Source organism: Dendrobium catenatum, unplaced genomic scaffold (assembly GCF_001605985.2).
Source record: "Dendrobium catenatum unplaced genomic scaffold, ASM160598v2 fragScaff_scaffold_1125, whole genome shotgun sequence".
NCBI lineage: Eukaryota > Viridiplantae > Streptophyta > Magnoliopsida > Asparagales > Orchidaceae > Dendrobium > Dendrobium catenatum.
The window spans coordinates 2,127,232-2,147,248 of NW_021319587.1; the positions used below are offsets into that span (position 1 = coordinate 2,127,232).

The 20,017-nt window shown below is 35.2% G+C and overlaps 1 protein-coding gene across 1 annotated transcript; it reads left to right on the forward strand.

Moving 5' to 3' along the window:
* Positions 1-873: 873 nt before the first annotated feature.
* LOC110095576 (protein transport protein SEC23) lies at positions 874-19,435 on the forward strand. The gene is made up of 6 exons (XM_020821176.2): positions 874-1,069; positions 1,726-2,205; positions 2,473-4,293; positions 17,160-17,276; positions 18,042-18,113; positions 18,866-19,435. Exons 2-6 carry the CDS (start codon positions 1,741-1,743, stop codon positions 19,001-19,003), a joined length of 2,613 nt encoding a protein of 870 aa, XP_020676835.1. The 5' UTR covers positions 874-1,069; positions 1,726-1,740; the 3' UTR covers positions 19,004-19,435.
* The last annotated feature ends 582 nt before the right edge of the window (positions 19,436-20,017 follow it).

A 20,017-nucleotide genomic window follows, 5' to 3' on the forward strand; every position in this document is an offset into this window, starting at 1 on the left:
TTTGGATCACGGGTCAGGTTCCAGTCAATCCTAGACCTTATGGACACTATTCGGGTCAACCCGAACCCGACCCGTTTTATAAATGGGTTGGCTTTTCAAACCCAAACCAACCCGATTCGAGTCCGAGTCTACCCAACACGACTCGAATGACTCGGGCCCGACCAAAAATTGCCAGTTTTCGGATAAAAAATGGGTCAATATCTGATTTTCGGATAAAAATTGTCAATCTAGGGCTTCTGGATCAAAAACGAGTTTTCAAGTAAAAAATAGGTCAATTTCAGCTTTACGGGTCAAACCAAATCCAACCCGATTTTTGAAATGAAATGATTTGTTAAACCGGAGCCCATGTGTCCGGGTTGATCATAACCTGAAATTTTTTGGGCGACTGAGTCTGATTCTCGGGTGTGTCAAATATAGGGGTAGGGGTGTCAATTTCAGGTCACGGGTCGGGTTCGGGTCGAACCCGAACTGACCCGAGTTCAAACGGGTCAACCCTAACCCGACCCGGGTAGACAAACGGGTCGAAAAATCGAACCCGGACCCGACCCGGCGGGTTGCCGGGTTGACACGACCCGAGGGTCGATTTCTGGAACCCGAACCCGACCCGTTTCGGGATTTGAAATCGGGTCGGGTTCAACCCGGATTTTCCGGGTCGGGTCCGGGTCGGGTTTTCGTGTCGTGTCAAATATTGACACCTCTATATAGGGGAGATTATTGTGAGTGAACACCAGACAGAAGAATCATCCGGTTCCACGTTCGGTACCGAGCGGTATCAAGCACGATATAATTTTAAAATGATGGGACATATTTTTATTGATCTCCCATTGAATTTGAACCCGTACTTAATAATTTTTTCAAAAATATAGGCACAACCATGTTTCACTTTTCGGGAATCAGGAAGTCCACTTGTTCTTCAGGAAGGGCAGGTGCAGCTTAGCCGACTTGCACCGCTCTCGTTCAAATGCCCTAGCTCGCGCTGTGTCCGTCTCTCTCTGGACTCTCTTCCGATCTTCCAAAGAAGTAGAACGCTTGCTGTTTATGAGTCCAATCCCTTGATCTTCCATAGCAGGTGTGTATCATTCTGCTATTATTTTGATTCTTGTTTAATACCTAAAATCGAGTTGATCTCATGTCAGAACTCTTTATTTTTACATTTATATATGTATTTTGTCAATCTCAACACTGTCGTCCTCATCAACACACCTCATCTTCGCGGTTTATCTGACTTTGTAACAGCTCGTTGTTAATGTAGTTTCATTTGTCGCAAATCAACCGTTTCTCGATGGATTCCAGGTGTTTGAAGGTAATGTGTGAATAGATATGGCATTTCGATCCTATTTCCGGGATTTTGCGGATAATATTTGGATTTTAAGTCTTTTTTTGTTATTTTATTGATTTAATTAAGGGCATGGGAATGAATTTGCTGCTTTCGCATTGTTTACTTGTAAATCTATTGTATTGTGGTTTGCTGAATTCGTTTTTCTGCTTTGGAACTGTAACCAGGCTTACATAATTTTGTGATGTGCAAATTTTGCGGTTCTTTGGAAAATGATCTGTGATGCTAGCGTCAAATTATGCAATGAATCCCTATTTCTCAAGTCAAAATATCATTTGGTGGAAATGCTTTATGTTGAAGTGTGTTTTTTTTTTCCAACCTTGGAGTTTAATGGAAATTATTGAAAGCATCGTTACAGAATTCTGAATTTGAATTTAACTTTATGGCAGTAACTGATTGGGCTTATGGATACACCCCCACCACAAGCTCCTGCGCAGTACTCTAGCTCTTTTTCACCCCCAAGCGTGACAACTGCTCGCCCTGAGAATAGAATAAATAGGCCTCCATTTTCCTCTCCACTAGCTACAAGACTTTCACCTCAGAGGTCCCTGCAGGACCAGCTTCTCTTATCTTCCTCTAGATCGATAGGCTCACCAGACACTGGTAGTGGTGTTTCGAGCAGTAGTCCACCAACCCAATTTAGCACTCCTCCAGGCCCTCCTATTTTCTCTTCGCCATTAAGGCCGGCAGCTGTTCCCTTCCAGACTTCACCTGCCAGTCCACAGCCAGTTGCTTTCTCATCTGGTTCGACCCTACCCACATCTTCACCGCCAAATTTCACGAATGGAACTACTCAATTTCCGCTACAATATACATCCGCTGTTGAAGAGACTATTGAATCGCCATATGTACTCTTCTCTGCTCACAAGGTACTGTTCTTTCCTTAATTTCTATTGAATTAAGATGATTTAATTCATACATTCTGTTTATTCAATTTGATATATGGATAAAGGGTAATAATTCTAGCTATTGTCTGTCGCATTTCCCCAAAAAATCCAGTTATGCAACCCTGAAAGAAAGAAATTGTTAGATTTTTCCTGATGGATAATTATCATTTCTTCCTAACTCTAGTTAGTTACTTCTGTTTTAGTTTTATGATCCTATTTATAATCATCATTCTCTTTTAATTGTGATAGGTGTTGAAACGTAAAAAGCAAGCAAATGTATCTAGCTTGGGATTTGGAGCTTTGGTGACCCCTGGGAAGGAGATAAATCCTGGCCCTCAAGTTGTTCAACGTGATGCTTACCGTTGCCAGAATTGTGGTGCTTATTCAAACATTTATTCAGAGGTTTTAATTAGTTCTGGTCAGTGGCAATGTGTAATCTGTAAGAGATTGAACAGCAGTGATGGGGAATATATTGCCGCTAGCAAGGAAGACTTGCGTCACCTGCCGGAATTCTCTTCACCGTCAATTGATTATGTTCAGTCTGGAAACAGGAGACCAGGATATGTTCCAGTTTCAGACTCAAGGATGTCTGCTCCTATATTTCTTGTCATTGATGAGTGCTTAGATGAAGCCCATCTCCAGCATTTGCAGGGCTCTTTGCACGCATTTGTTGATTCTCTTCCGCAGAATATGAGAATTGGTATTATTACTTATGGTCGGACAATATCCATTTATGATTTTTCGGAGGGTTCAGTAGCATCAGCTGATGTGCTTCCAGGTGGTAATTCACCCTCTGAAGAATCATTAAAAACATTGATTTATGGGACTGGAATATACTTATCGCCAATGCATGCATCACTTTCCGTAGTGCACACCATTTTTTCCTCTCTAAGACCATACAGACTTAATTTGCCAGAAGCAGTGAGGGACCGTTGCCTTGGTGCAGCTGTTGAGGCAGCAATGGCTATCATACAAGGTCCATCTGCAGATATGTCTCGTGGTATCATTAAAAGACCTGGAGGTAATTGCAGAATTTTGGTATGTGCAGGTGGTCCAAATACTTATGGCCCTGGGTCAGTTCCAAGCTTTTTGAGCCACCCTAACTATCCATACATGGAGAAAACAGCCATGAAGTGGATGGAACATCTTGGTCAAGGGGCGCATCGTAACAACATCATAGTTGATATACTATGTGCTGGAACTTGTCCCGTAAGAGTTCCAGTTTTGCAGCCATTGGCGAAGAGCTCTGGTGGTGTGCTTTTGCTTCATGATGATTTTGGGGAGGCTTTTGGTGTTAATTTGCAGAGAGCATCAATTCGTGCAGCTGGTTCACATGGATTGTTAGAGATACGCTGCTCAGATGATATTCTAGTGACTCAAGTAATTGGACCTGGGGAAGAGGCCCCTGCAGATGCTCATGAAACATTCAAAAATGATTCTTCATTTTGTATACAGATGCATAGTGTTGAAGAAACACAGAGCTTTTCCTTATCCATGGAAACCAAAGGCGACATTAGAAATGATTATGTTTATTTTCAATTTGCAGTTCGGTATTGGAATGTCTATCAGGCAGACATCTCTAGAGTGATCACAATGAGATTGCCCACTGTAGATAGTGTGTCACAATATCTTGGGAGCATCCAGGAAAATGTGGTTGCAGTGCTAATTGCTAAGAGGACTCTCCTGCATGCCAAAACTGCTGCTGATGCAATTGATATGAGAATAACAGTTGATGAGAGAATTAAGGATATTGCTTCAAAATTTGGTTTACTGTTACCAAAATCCAAGCTTGTTCGGTTCCCGAAGGAGTTATCTACATTGCCTGAGATGTTATTTCATCTTAGAAGAGGACCACTCCTTGGGAATATTGTTGGACATGAAGATGAAAGATCTGTTTTGAGAAATTTATACTTGAATGCGTCATATGAATTGTCTCTGCGTATGTTGGCACCTCTTTGCTTGATGCATCGTGAAGGAGGCACTTTTGAAGAGCTGCCAGCTTATGATCTTTCCATGCAGTCAAATTCTGCCGTTGTGCTCGATCACGGAACTGATGTCTTCATATGGCTAGTATGTATTTCTAGCCCCACACTTTACTTGATGTGCTGAATACACTTTGATTTTGATCTTTACTTTATAACTCCAGTATTGTTGTCTGTTGTCACTTGGTCACAACATGCGCTCAGTACATCACTAAATCACTTTTCTTCTTTCACACTTATTTGCAGCCGTTTAATTCTTTGAGTTGTACTTTATTTGCCTTTCTTTCATCCTGCATTACTTTTAATCTTAAAGATCTCTGATAAGAAGGCATGTCAGATGAATTTTGTTTTCTCAGTTTTGGTAGCGCTTGTTCTAGCTTTGTGATTTTAAACTTTATTTTCATTGTATCAATTTGATGAACAAAGGCTGAGCATGATTTGAAGGTATTATGTGAATGTGATGCAACACAAGAAATTCTATGTAATTTATTAGCTAATATCTCATTGTTTATTTCAGTTTTTAAGGATTTCTAGGTTTATTTTAGTTGAAATTAGGTTGAATTATCCATTGGATAATTTTTAGATTTGAATTTGAACTAGGATTATATTTAATTTTAATCTTATCTATGTACACCTATTTTTATAAATGGCGGCTATTGGCTTGTATTTTGATAAATTGATTGATAAATTAAAATAAAAACGTTATCTTTTATCCTCTCATTTCTCTCCATCAATGGACTTTGGGATCCCTTTCTTTCATTGCCTTCCATAAAAAGACTAAACTGTGATCTAGTCTGGCAATCACAATTGTCATCACAGTTGTCCACATCTTCTATTGCAGCTTACTTTCGAAGAATCAATTAAAAGTTTCTTATCATGTCACTCTCCTTCATTGGTTCCATTTCCATTGCGCTCACTTACTTGCACATATTGTTCTTCTCTGATGCTCATCACCCACTTGTTTTCCTTCCCTCGCTCTCGCATCCACCTAACTTGGCATGAGCTAGATGACTGTGCACCAACTTGTGACCACTTGTTGGATTCTCCTACATAAATTACGTCGTACACTACCCGCATGTTTTGATTTTGCATGAACCAACTTTCATGATCGCTTGTCCTCTGCATTTGTTGTATGCTACAGTCCCACTTGTGCTAAATATTTTTTTTGTCTCATCTTTGCTTATGCTTCATTGCAATCAACATTTTTACCGCAGACACCTTCCCAACCACAACTATCCATAGCCTTCTTCTGCAATTCCACCCTCCCGCAGCTCTCTCGGTCCAAGCACTCAAGCCATAGAGGGCTTCATCAAGCAATCCCGTAGGACACTAAGTTCTTCTCCATCTCATCCTCAAATCACATATCACAAGAAAGAATAATTACAATAATTTGGTATCATCACTTTCTTAAACCATAGTGTCAAGCATTCTGGATTTTTTGACATGGTTTCTTAGCTTCAAAATTGAATTGTTAAAGATGTATACTTTGTATGTGAAGATGCATAAAAAATACTAAAGTATGCTGGAGTTTCAAAATTCTCAATATTCACTATGGTTCTCAATATTCACAATGGAGCCAATTTTATTATTTTGTTGCCATGTTTATTCAAGTTCATAAACATCTCCTTTGGAATTTTTCTTAATAAGATTTAGATCTAGCTTGGCTTGTATCAATTTCATAAGTCAAGACATCTATTCCACCTTAACAAGTATAAAAATTTAATCCTTATTTTGAGTTGTTCTAGGAAGATTATTATTGTGATAATCCAGATTCTACAAATGAACTTGATGATGGTCATGAGCAATCATTCGTAGTTTAGCCTGTTGATAAACTTGAGGTTCTGTTTGAGATCATTTTCCAGCAAATTGGAAATCATATTTGATCATGAGATTGAGATATCCTTTGTTGATTTGAAGATAGGATATGATGCACATGTTTTATTCCTCTTGCCAACTTCTCTAAAAGTGATTTTTGATCCACTTGTTCCAAAGTTATTTTTTGCTTCCTCATTGATAACGATTATTGAGTTCATGTTATTAGCTTTGCCACCGTCATATGAGTAGTGGATTTTTTATGGATTTGTTTTGAGAAAACATGCTGCATTGAGACATCTAGATTTGAAGCCTCCAGATTAGGCTTTTTTATGTCCACTTTACACATGCTTAAGATTCAAAGGTTGTTCATGAAGCAATTCATTCACTTCCACTATGACCATTAGACTTCTAGGCAAATGGCTTTTGCGTAACTTTCAATGAAAAGAGTTTTATCCTGTATATGAGAACTGATGCAACACAACATACTATGTATGCTTTATTTTCTAATATTTTAAGATTTATTTTTGTTTGATAGAATTTTAAGATTTACTGAAATTTGAAGAAGGAGAACATTGTTATACCATGAGTAAATCAAGTTTCCCAATCAACTTGATTTTTCATTGGATCCAAGGCCTCTGAAAATGAGCTTTCTCTTTCTACTCTCTCTTTTCCTTTCCTTATCTTTTGCCAATGACTGATAATGGAGAAATGGCATGAAAATGGCTTAAGATGAGAAATGCAGGGGAAAAGTGTTCATTGACCAAGTTATTTAATTTAGTAGGAATTTAAGTCGCATAGGAAACTACTGCCTAAATCAATACAAGACTCTTAAAATTATGAAAAAATTGCATAAGATACGACATTGAGTCCCGAGCACTGGCAAAATTTATTTGCAAAATAAACGTTCTTCAGCTTTAGAAAGTGCTATCTTCCACGCCTATGCGAAAGTGCTATCAAAATTTATTGAATCATTAACAGTTTGTTGACCTAATTGTACATACGATTAGAGCTTCATACATATGATTGATGTAGAGTGAAATATTTTAATTTACATTGTGGTATGCATATGGGGGTGACTTACGGGTCAAAACATACTTATATATGAAATTGAATTTTCATAAAATTTGAGGTGCACTCAAACATAGTTCAGTTCAGGCTACATAGGAATATCGGGTCACTATATATGTGGGTGTTAAGCTTCCACATCAATCAAATGTTGTTCTCCAAATTCCTATTCAGACTAAACCTTAGAACATGCAGTCCAAACCAAGAACATCTTAATTAGATAATCACATGCTACTAAGTATAATTACTCATATAGAAAAACTCGCTTTCATTTAAGGTCACAACACAATATTTTAATTGTTTTGCTGACTATCAGATACAAACATTTGAGGAGTATATCTCAATTTCATTGAACAGCTGTCATATCACTCCCCACCTCAGAAATAAATTACAATTTCAGAATGTTCTTTCTAACTGCAGTTAATCTTAATAATGACGACTTCCTTTGATCCCCAACTTGTCAAATTAGTATTATTGTCACTCATTGAAAACCTTGATTCCAATACAAACAAGTTTATCATCAAGCCAACTGATCTATCCAACTATGATTGTATTTATGAAATGCATCAATGATTTACATAAATAACCAAATCCTACTCAAACTTAAAAATAATCTAGCTAGTCAAACAAATTGATACTAGTTTCTAGACTCCAAAACATCGCCAATTTTTATATACAATTCAGCATACAATGGAAAACATAACCTCATGCATTAATAATTCAATATATATTTCATTTTAACAAATATTCACCTCAATTTGTTGAAATTAATTACAATGAACGAATTAGTTTTAAATACTTCATGTGTGACATCCTTGGAAATTGATCAAACTCGAACCCAACTCAGTCTTACTATACTTCTGAAATTTTATATCAAATTACTAACACTTTGTGTAAGTTTTTTTAATCCATACTAATCTGATAGAGTAAGAATTCTACTAAGGATTCAAATAATTGTATCATATCCAAGCTATTAATTCAATCAGTCACACTACTTCCAATAATAAGGATGGTAACCCAAATAACTACAAATCCAGTTATCAACATTCTACCAAGTTAGCTATATAGACCCATGCCATCTATTAACCATTTGATATGCTTCTTGGAGGGCAAAAAGTGAGGTACCTTTAAAGTTGGTGTAGACTTCTAAGAGGGAAAGAAGGAGAGGAAACTAATATTTTTTTCATTCAAGCTATTTGATTACAATATGGATTATTTATACTACTTAGTTAGACCAAGTTTACAAGATATATATAGTCTATCTAATACATATCTTAAAATAAAATAGATTGATTCGATCTACCTCACTAAAGTTACAAAAATAAAGTAAAGCACATTATATATTTGTAGACCACTTTTTTATGTTACCAATCTTGACTATTTTGGAGTTCTTCTTTTTCTTTGGTAGACTATGTTTATTGTTGGTTGGCCCTTCATATTGGTAGCCTATTCTTCACAATTTGCTTGTACCATTTTAGGATCCAATAAAATATATTGAGTTTTAATACTCCCGTCATATTGAAAAACAACCTTATCTTCAAGTTTGAGGAAGCAAAGAACGAAGAGTGCTGTAAAATTTTCTCATGTGGCATTCTCAGTGTATTTAATTTCCATTGCAACAAGACTTGGCGTTGAGATTGACCACAAATCTTTATAATGCAGGATGCTAAAATGGAATAAGGAACATTGAGTGGTTGATCATTATAAGTAAGATTTGACAATGTGAATTGAGTCAACGGAAGGGCTCCTTTAAATGGTTTAAAAAGAGAAATGTGAGAAACATGATGAATTTTGCTATTAGGAGGAAGGTTTAGGAAGTAAGCCACCGGGCTAATAACCTCTTGAATTGAAAGTTCCAAAATATCATTTAGCTAATTTGGAATGTGTTCGGCGGACAATGAAATTTTGCTTGAAAAGTTGTAGTTTAACCATGACTAGATCTCCTATTGAGAACTGCAAATCCCTTCGTTAACGATTTGCCATTATTTTCATGTGATTTTAAGCTTGAGACATTCTGATGAAGGTGCTGTAAAAGGGTTTCATGGTTTGTTAATGAGGTGTCTACAGCGTAAATGTTAGAAGTACCATAAAGATATATGGGAGTTGATGGAGGTAATTGATCATATAGAGCTTGATAAGGGGTCATTTGAATAGCCATATGAAAAGAAGTATTATAACAAAGTTCAACCCAACAAAGAAATACAGACCATAATCGAGAGTAGTTAATGTAATGGAACTAAGATATTGTTTTAAACAATGATTGAGGACCTCAGTTTGTCCTTCATTTGTGTGTGATATGCAGTGCTATAGTGAAGAGTGGTGCCAAGATGATGGCAAAAATGGCGTAAGGAATTGCTGTCACAGTCGGAGATAATTGCTTTAGGATAGCCATACAATTTAACTATGATATTGGTGAAAATTTCAACTACTTGAGACGTAGAATAATTAAGAGTTAATAGACAAAAATGAGTATATATGAACAACATCAATTACTACTAAAATGGTGTACCATTTTGAGTTAGGTAGGCCAAAAATGAAATTCACAGATAAATCTTCCCAATTTGTAATGGAATGGGTAAAGGAGTTAATAGACTGGTGGGAGGCAAGGTAAAGGTTTTTATTTCTTGGCATGCAAGTCACTTATCAATAAAATCAGTGACATCTTTATAGAGTCCAGGCCAATAAAACTTTTGTAGAGATTAGTTTAATAGTTTTGAGAATACTCTGATGGCCGGCAAGAGGTGTGAACTGAAATTTAGTGAGAATTTGATTTTTTTAGAGAAGAAGACTTACTGATATAGATTCGATTTTGAAATAGAGAATATTGGATTGAATTTGATAATATGAAGCAAAGTGTTCACATTTTGATAGTTGGGAAGTGAGTTGATGGATACCGGGAGATGTAAGTGCCATCTTTTTTTCTTGACATGAAGGACATGGCTAGAAAAGGGATTATGACGATTGACGAACAATACCAGATTGTAATATTTCTGAAACTAATTGCTCCATCGCATCCTTTTCATAATGTGTATAATGATAAGGATGGATGTTGACATGTTTGGATAAAGACGGAAGAAGGATATGATGGTCGATGGTACGGGTGGTTGTGGTGGCTAATAAGTGTTGAAATTTATATAATAATGTGAAAATGGGAGTAGGAAGAGGTTGAGAGAGAGTATCTAGATATTTGTCTGAAGAGTAAGGTGGTGCAAGATTGATATTTAGATAATGGGGTTGAATAGTGAATAAATGGATGGTTGGGGAATGAGAAATGAGAGCACGCAATTGGTTAAAAGAAATGAGATTTAAGGATAATTGTGGTTCGTTAGGAAGTATAAGTGGTTGGTTTTGATAACTAAACTACATAGTCAAATCTCTATAATTATGTAAAACTGATCCTAAGGATTGTAGCCAATGCATATCCAGGACGACATTGGCACCATGGATGGAAAGGACGAATAAATCTAAAGTGACCAGATAGCTTTGCATAGTAATTGTGATATTGGTGTATTTAGTTGTACATAATAGTAAATTGCCATTGCCTATTGAAATTTTAAATTGTTTGATGGGTTGAGGAATAAGAGCAAGTTGACAATTAGGAAGATTAAGAAAATCGAAGTATTCTTGTGCTTTAAAGTTCCATGTTTCCACATTAGATCCATTAAAGCGAGGAAGTTCAATTTTCATAGTTTTAAGATAAGGAAAACCTAGAGAAACAAAGATTGATTATGAAGTAGGAAAGGGGCCGGCAGATCCAAGCATACCGACGGAGGAAGCAGGATCTTGATTGCGAAAGGAATGTGGCCAGTTAGTGCATAAGCTATCAAGACACTTATCAAAGGAATCCATTAAAGTTTGGAATTGTTGGATGGATGTGGCAATAGAAGCAAATTGAACGTCGACTAGTGGGAGAGACTTTTGGATTTTGGCAAATTGCAAGTCGTGATTACTTTGCATTGTGCAGAAAACTTCGGCCAAATCAATTTTCTTTATGTTGGTTACGGATGATGAATTTTGGAAAAAAATGAATTTTTTTTTATTCAAGAACTGGAACTGTACGAAAATTAAAAGAGAAAACCGAGTAGAATATGTAGAATAAAAATAATAAAAAAATTTAGCGAGGATAAGTAAACATAGAACTTGATGTCTACTTGAAAATTTATTGTTCATGTGTAGGCAAAATGCGGCCTGGCGGGAATTTTGAATCTTTGAAGGTTGCTGAATATTGTTGGAAAAACAAGCGGATGATCGTTGGAAGGATTTTGCAGGCTGCTGCAAGATGTGGCGATTTAGTGGAAGGATGGCTATTGGGGCTGAATGACCCGTCAAGATAGGTTCTTGGCTGGAATCTGTGGTAGAAGGAGATTCTTGTGGCTGTAGTTGAAGGCTGACCCGTGGAGTGGAAGAATAACAGTAGGTTGTTACTGTTGTCTGTTGGCGAGGGATGAGGGATGCTGTTGTTGCTGTTGGAGTGGAAGAAGAAAAGCAGGCCTCAAGGTAGATGGCTTGCAGTTTGCAGGAGGGACCCCAGATGGTGGACTGCTGGGCTAGCCGGTAGGTGGGAGGCAAAAAGATGGCAGAAATTTGAGTGTTGGACCCTGGGAATGAGAGAAGAAAAGCTGAGAAGAAACCTCTTGCTTTGGCATGAGGGTAGTGCCATAAGAGCACCATACCTTATAATAAAATCAATAGACCTGATCTATCTCACTAAAAGAAATAAAATAAAATAAAATTCATTACATATTTATAGACCACTTTTTTATTTTACCAATCTTGATTATTTTTGAGATCTTTGTCTTTGATAGACTCTGATGATTGTTGATTGGTCCTGCATGTTGGTAGCTAATTCTTCACAATTTATTTGTATCATTTTAGGATCTAATGAAATATATTGACATTTAATACCATTCCACCATGTTATTATACATACTCTTAGGTCCAGATATCCTCAAACATGTTCTCAAAAACTCTCACTTGCACTATCTGACATTCAATTTAAGCAACGGCTACATGATCTCTATAGCATATCCAAAATAATAATAATAAGATATATTGAATTTCAATGACATATAATAAATAATGTATGTTTAGTCGAGTGCCAACTATCCCACTAACTTAAACGTGCCCCTCTTTTTTCAAAATCCCAAATTGACCTACCTTGTTGCATTCTCTTTTGGTATTCTATCACTTTGTGTTTAATTTGACACAACCAACAAATTGTCCTTAAGTGCTTATTCTTGCAATGTGCACAAATTCTCACACTCAACATCTTTGTTATGGCCTTTCTTGGACCCATTTAAAAGTGCTTCCAACCTCACCACATCTGTAGTCCTTCTTTGAGTTGCCATATCCTTTTGTGGTTTATTTGCATTAGAGTCTTTCTTTATTTGCACAATAATATTATATATTTTGAAGACTATTCTGTTTTGATTCACCAGGTTCTTTACTCCACCATTATAGTGTTGCATCCTACTATGACTTTGATGACCCCATTTCGTATGCACTATACAATCCTAAAACTTGGTAAATGAATATGCTTGCCTCAGATACATGATATAAGATGAATTAATACCAGAATATCATGTAATGAAATAGACAGGCAAGTTCTTATCGTTACCTCACCTCTACTTCGAGTTCAAATATCCAAAGACCAACCTATTAATGAGAAATTAAGCAATATATTGATATCCATTTTACTAATGTATATTGCTGATCCATAATTTCAAACCATTGCTTTGTTATCATTTGCATGCTCCAACCTAATATGACAGTTGCATGGAAGCGAATCATATTAAGTTGAGATCCAAAAATCAAGAGCCTCTATTCAGATAATTAGCCATTTATAATACTCACAATAAAACTAGTTAACTTTATAAATACAGAATCTTTTAGAGCACTCAATTATTTCACTTATTCATCAGATGATTTAATGTAGAGCCACTAAACCAGTATGAAAACATATATAGAAGCTATGCCAGCAAAAAATTATATCACATTATTGTATTTTATATAATCCAAAAGAGTAAATACATATCACCCTGATCAACATTATACCATCACCAAAACTATATACATTAAATTTATATTAGTTATTAGAAACTTATATTACTGATGTGGATGAGAGGGAATTAAATGGGGAGCAATTAATGCAATAGGAGAGAGGAAAGCCCAATGAAGGGGGGCCGGCCAAATAGAGAGGGGAAGAGGGCATTTGTGGTTAATTAAGTGGGCCCCCCACGTGAATAAACAAGGCTAAATCAAATCTGAAATTTGATTTCAGATTTGCTCTAATATAAAAAATTTCCTAAATAGTTTAAAGCATTAGGAAACGTGGAATTCCAACAGTTAATTGATTTAAAAAAAGGCAACTTTCCTAATTGCTTGGGAGGCAAATTAGGAAAGAAACTGATGCACTTGAAATCAATGTTTAAAATTGCGTATTCGGGTATTGAGGCGTTTTTCATTCGTGAGGCGAGGCGTAAGCCTCAAGGCGTTTTGAGGCGTAAGCCTCAAAATCAAAAGATTGCGTAAACATATGATAATTTTTTTATATACAAATGAGTGAATAATATAATTTATAAAAAACATAAGATATGAAGTGAAATCAAAATATCTCAATAATAAGACAACATGAAATATAGTTCAACTCAAAATTTTATATTTCCCAAATCCCATTATTTTTTTCATTAACATATAATTCCAATTTCCAAAAATAAATAGCAATGACATATCACATAAGAACTCATAAGTCATCAGCACTGTAATCACTAAGGGGTTCTTCATTTGAATCATCATTATGGTGAATTGCTCTCTCCCCTTCCTCCTCTTCTATAGATTCCAATATCGGACATTTACTTCAAGATTTATGTAAGTTTTAATATATATAGCGTGAGGCGTAAGCCTCATGCCAGTGAGGCGAGGCGGGCTTCAAGGCGGGCCTCAACGAAGTTGAGGCGCAAGCCTCATAGAAAGAACTCGAGGCGTAAGTATCGAGGCGTTTTTTACTGGAATTGCGCAAAGGCGAACCTCATATTGCGCAATTTTAAACCATGCCTGAAATTGAATTTCAAATTTTGGGAGAAGGTTGGCCGGCGGGTTGGTGTGGGAACGGTGGAGAGGTAGGGGAAGGGAGGCCGGCGGTTGGGTGGGTGGTGGCTGGCGGCTTGGGAGGCCCAAGGAGGCCAGCGGCAAGGGGAGGGCTCGGGTTAGAAGAAAAATACAAAAAAAGGCTTCGGGGGATGAGGCTGGCGGGTGGGAAACTTAGAGGAGGAGATTCGACATAAGAAAAATAAAAAAGAAAATAAAAAAAAATTGAAGAACCGCGAACCTTGGAATCCACCAAGATTGACGGGTATTGCTTTTGTCCCACTTGGGCCTCTCCTCTTACGAACTCACTAAGAGATCATCCAAAGAAAGAAAACTGAAATTTTACTTTATCATTCATCATCCCAAATTACAAGTGAGCTAGCCTATAAATAGGCCTCATGAAAAGAAAAATAGCAAAGACTAAAACGCCCTTCAGGCTACAACACAACGTGACCACCCCTAGGGGTAAAATGAAAAAACAGGAAAATAAAATAAACTAGTACATAAGACACATAAGAAAATAATAAACTCCACATTGTAGCCGTCGATCTTCCGATGTCCTCATCAATTACACATCATCATTTCTATTTCCAATAAATCAGATGCTAGATGCAAGTTTAATGCTAGTACATTCATATCTAGATCACAACATTCAAATATATAACAGGAAAAATAAAAATGGACCATAACCGCTACAGAAACCTATTAATTAGTCTAAAGATCTTTGGCCCTTCTCGAAAACCAACAATACAGATAAAATATGGTGAGCAACAATTCTTCACATTAACCTACCACAACATTCGATACATGAAAAATAGAAAATATGCATGGAGATTATATCAGAAATCAGGCTATGTCAAAGCATTTCTACTCAATCAATTTTGGATGGTAATATGTGATAGTGAGTTTAACTTCGTAACATATGTAAGAATTAGTTAGTTATGTGATCAATTTGATTCAAGTATAATTGTTGAATCAAGTTGTAGAACCTTGTTTAATTTAAAATGTTGAAGACCAAGTCAGAATAATTAATCAGAGTAGGATCACAGAATCAAAGAATGGAAACTCAATGGCCATATTGTATTGAATACTAGTGATAAGTACACAACAATTATATCAAAGAAATCATAAACAATACAATAACTCATATAAGTAGTTATATTCCAACGAATGTACATATAAAAACATACTGAATAGTTCAAAGTGCTCTTACAATCACACATGTATTTGTAGTGATCAACTCAGAACAGTATGCTGATCAATGTACATTAGCACCCCTAAATGCACAAAATTTGGCAATACAATAGATGATATATTACCATGAACATACAACAAAACATTAGTCTTATGATGCTTGGAGATTAGCACCATCAAATTCTTGAGTAATCTATATATATGTATGACATGATATTAGCAGTGGAACATATATACCTTGGAACACAAGTCACAATAGTATATCAATTTATCTGTCATGTTATGCTATTAGTAATCCAATATGAATCACAAAATTATGATGAACATACAAGTATTAGATATTTGAAAGTATTAATATAAAAATAATTACTTATTACTCATTATTCATATAGTTAAGGTATTGTTTAACTAGGTAGTCAATTTGATTTTAAAATTTTCTCTCAGTGTTAAACATTTTCGGAGATATTTCTAATATATTTTAGGTGGCATACATATTGAAGTAGTCGGTTCGAGTTTGTCAGCTAATTTCATACCACAGCCAATCTTGTGCCTCCATTTTAGTAATAGAGCTTACCCCAAAGATTGAAAAGAAAGTTAGTTGGCGCACACTATTGCATAGGAAACATAACAAACCCAATCAACCTTTAAGCTAGCAAACCTTCCTTACATGTATGCATTCCACATTCCACAACACTTATGGAGTATAGTTGGCAATCCACGCCCCACGGTATATAAAAGTATCACATTATGATAGGCCAAGTAGTATAAACTAATATATATAGCAATAATTAATAAAACTTATTGTACAAGCATTAAATACAATGCATGATGCTTGGAGATTAGCACTATCAGATCCTTGAGTAATCTATATATGTATGACATGATGTTAGCATATCTGCAATGCTATGCTATTAATCCAAAATAAATCACGAAATTATAATGAACATACAACTATCAGATATTTGAAAGTATTGATACAAAAATAATGACTTAATCACTCATTATTCATATTGGTAAGGCATTGTTTAGCTAGATAATCGATTATATATTAAAATTTTCTTAGATGGTGTTAATATTTTTGGAGATATTTTGATATATTTTAGGTGGCATAAATATCAAAGTAGTTGTTTCGAGTTCGTCAGCTAATTTCACAACACAACCAATCTTATACCTCCATTCATGTATGTATTCCACATTCCTTTCATGTATGTTTTCCACATTCCACATCAATTATGTCGTATAGCTGGCAATTTTATAGTTTATACGAGTAGCACATTATGACAGGACTAGTATAAACTAACATATATATATATATCAATAATTAATAAAACTTATAATACAAACATTAAATACTATACATGATACATAAACATTTATCATAATTATTAATGTGCAGTATTATAGATTTATAAGTTATTCACTTGCAAAGCATGCATGCATGTATTCATTAGATTAGCCATCGTGATATCTCATATCAATATATCATACAACTACAATTGCCATACATAGACTAGTTAACTATGCCTCAAACCAAATAGTCTAGGCGCCATATGAAATGTTGTACAATGTATATAAAGTCTTGTGTTCTTTATGTAATAATCTTCAAAATAATAAATACTTAATATTAGTGTTTTAATCGATGCATACATAATGGTAATTTATGTTCTTATTTCGGCATTCTGATGTAAACTACTATTTTGACAGATGACATTTGGGAGCATCATGTAATTTAATTCTGCAGAGTAACAATAATGTTGTGGTGCTTAAATGATATTTCTTTCTTTATTCGTTTAGGGAAATGAACTTACGGCAGAAGAAGGGAAAAGTGCAGCGGCCTTAGCAGCTTGTCGAACTTTGGCTGAAGAGCTAAGCGAACAACGTTTCCCTGCTCCTAGAATTCTTTCTTTCAAAGTTCGTATATTTCACTCGCTTGCAATCTTTTTCTTTTACTGGACATTTCTAGACTTTCTAGACTTTCCTAAACATTTTACGAAAATTATCTTAATGAAAATTTCCATCATATTTCACTTTAATTAAAAAATTTCAAATTGGCTCACTTACTAACCTATTTGGAAATATTATTAATTTCCTATTTTTCAAATTCCACAACCTTATCCTAGGATCATAATTTCATTTGAATTTTTTATTTATACTTAGTTTTTGAAGCGCAATGCAATCTGCAAGGTTTCCTTTTTTCTATAAAATAACTTGAATTTAAAGAACTTCTGACTGGTACTTGAATAATAAACCCAAGTAATCTCGGTCGATTATCAAGACAAGAAACAGAATAATGAAATCCTAACTTATTTACAAGATATCTTAATGTTCCCTGTCAAAAGATGCCTTATAATGAAATGTAGGCATAGGTAAAAAACACAATGGTGTTATCATATTCATAATCTTCACTTTGAATTTTGAAAGTGAAAACAACTTATAAGGTGAAATGATTAAGGAAGTTAAGAATATAGAAGTAGCATTATCTTTATAGTAAATATCCTCAACAGCTCAACTTAAACACCTCTATCAATCAACACCAGTGTTAGTGTATGATAACACCAATGTATGATTCCATTTTTTTTTTCCTTTTGTTATTACTTATTGCTGCTTTTATTATTATTTCCTTGTCACTTTAGGCCTGGTTCATCATCTGCCTTACATCTATTTCTCTTGTCCCAGGAGGGAAGCTCACAGGCTAGATACTTTGTTTCTCGTCTAATTCCAGCTCACAAGGATCCGCCTTATGAGCAGGTATGGCTGTCTCTGTCTTTTTTGCCTTCCTATGGGAGTCTTTGGTTCCAGGACACCATTTTTTGGGTTTTGCAGCAATTTAAGAGAACATGCTTAGAGTCCGCTTGAGGCAGTGTTTTAACTGCTTTGTTTTTAATCTATCGTCACACTTCTATTTGGTTAATTTCTTTTATAATACTTATCAAAAATATTTGTGGTGAGCAGCATTTTACAATTAAATATGTGAGTTTGGTGGATGTAAGAAAATGACTATCTAAAATTTTAAATTGAAAGAATATTTTGTAATTATCTCTAACGTTTTAAAAAGATTTACTTTTTTCACAGCAATCCTGCAACAACTTTATAGTTAATAGCTAATTGTAGCCATCATAAACAGGAGAAATTATTTTGTGCGGAGATCGGACGGCTCTCGCCGTCCGGATTTGCTGCGTTTAGCTGCCCTTTTGCCGCGCTTTTGTAAATACTCAGCAAATATGCATTCATAATTTTCATTTTGTTGCTATTTTGCTGAGTATTTGTAAAAGCACAACAAATATTCTACTAATTGAATGCTATTAGGAATGCATATTTGCTACCATTTTGCTGAGTATTTGCAAAAGCACAACTAAAGCGCAGCTAATCCGAACGGTTTTCTCTGTCCGGTCTCCGCACAGAATAATTTCTCCCTAATCAAACCTAAATTTCACTTACATTCTTGAACAAGTGCTCTCCACGCATTTCTTTCAGTTACTGGAAATTATTTCTTATTTCAGGAAGCAAGATTCCCTCAACTACACACATTATCAGCGGGTCAGAGAGCGAGATTGAAGGCGAGTTTTTTCCATACTGATGATCAGAGCTTCTGTGAGTGGATGCGGAGCTTGAAACTCGTCGCGCCTGAGCCAAGCTAACGCTGAAGAAAGCGGGGTTCAGAAAGTTCATATCGATACTTGCAGATTTGCCTGCTGGTAAACTATACGCCATTCGAGTAAAACTTCTTCCTCCATTTGTGAATTCTAAAATTTCAATCAGCATTGATTATATAGAGATTCAAGGTCCACAACGCCAGATCTTCTGCAGCTTCAGATCTTCCATTATAAAACTTAGAAAACAATTTTTTTTTTCGGATCTTGCTTCAGGTAAACATTATTTGAAAGATCAGTTAAGATTTTGACCCTAAATTTTAAAATAAGGAAATATTGATTATTTGAAATTATATTTGTTGTTGTTTGTTCTCTTCTTCTGCATCCCTTTTGATGTAAACTAGAATATTAGTTTTTGTGACCTGAGAGCTGGTGTGTTTTGGCCATAGTAAATTTATATGACCAGATATTTCAGATTGATTCTTAATATTATATACAAATGCTATTAAAGAATTTGATTGATATACTTTATTATATTATTATATAATATATCATATTATATCAAATTAATCAGCTCTCGTTCTTGTGAAATTTTTTTGTGCAGATATTTACGTTGTCTGCAGGTGAATCAGATTGTTGTTGTGTACTGTGGCTGTATTAGGCGACGTGGCGCGTTATAATTCGCTTTCGGACAATCTGGTGTCCGCACAAAATAATCTCCTTGTTCTTTCTTTTTACATCTTATAACCTGTAGTAATTATTATCATCACTTTTTCTTAACCTACAAAAGAACTTCATTAAGCTTAAGATTTCGTTTGGTATGATTTTTTTGCTGCTTAAATCAGTTTTTTGATTTAAAAATTTTAATTTTTGTACTAAAAAATTATTTTGATTAGAAAAGTCTTCCCAAACTAAACCTAAATTTCAATTATAATGGGAATTGACAATTTAAAAAAATATTTTTTAGGAAATTATGATCAACTCTTTAAAAAATAGAGGTTAAATCATTTAACCCCTTTAACTAAAGAGCAATTGAATCAGTTTGACTATTAAGGATGGTAG

Coding starts and splice junctions, on each gene's coding strand:
- LOC110095576 (XM_020821176.2), top strand. CDS start 1,741: ATGGATACACCCCCACCACAAGCTCCTGCGCAGTACTCTAGCTCTTTT. Junction 2,206..2,472: donor TACTCTTCTCTGCTCACAAG/GTACTGTTCTTT, acceptor TAATTGTGATAG/GTGTTGAAACGTAAAAAGCA. Junction 18,114..18,865: donor AGGATCCGCCTTATGAGCAG/GTATGGCTGTCT, acceptor TTCTTATTTCAG/GAAGCAAGATTCCCTCAACT.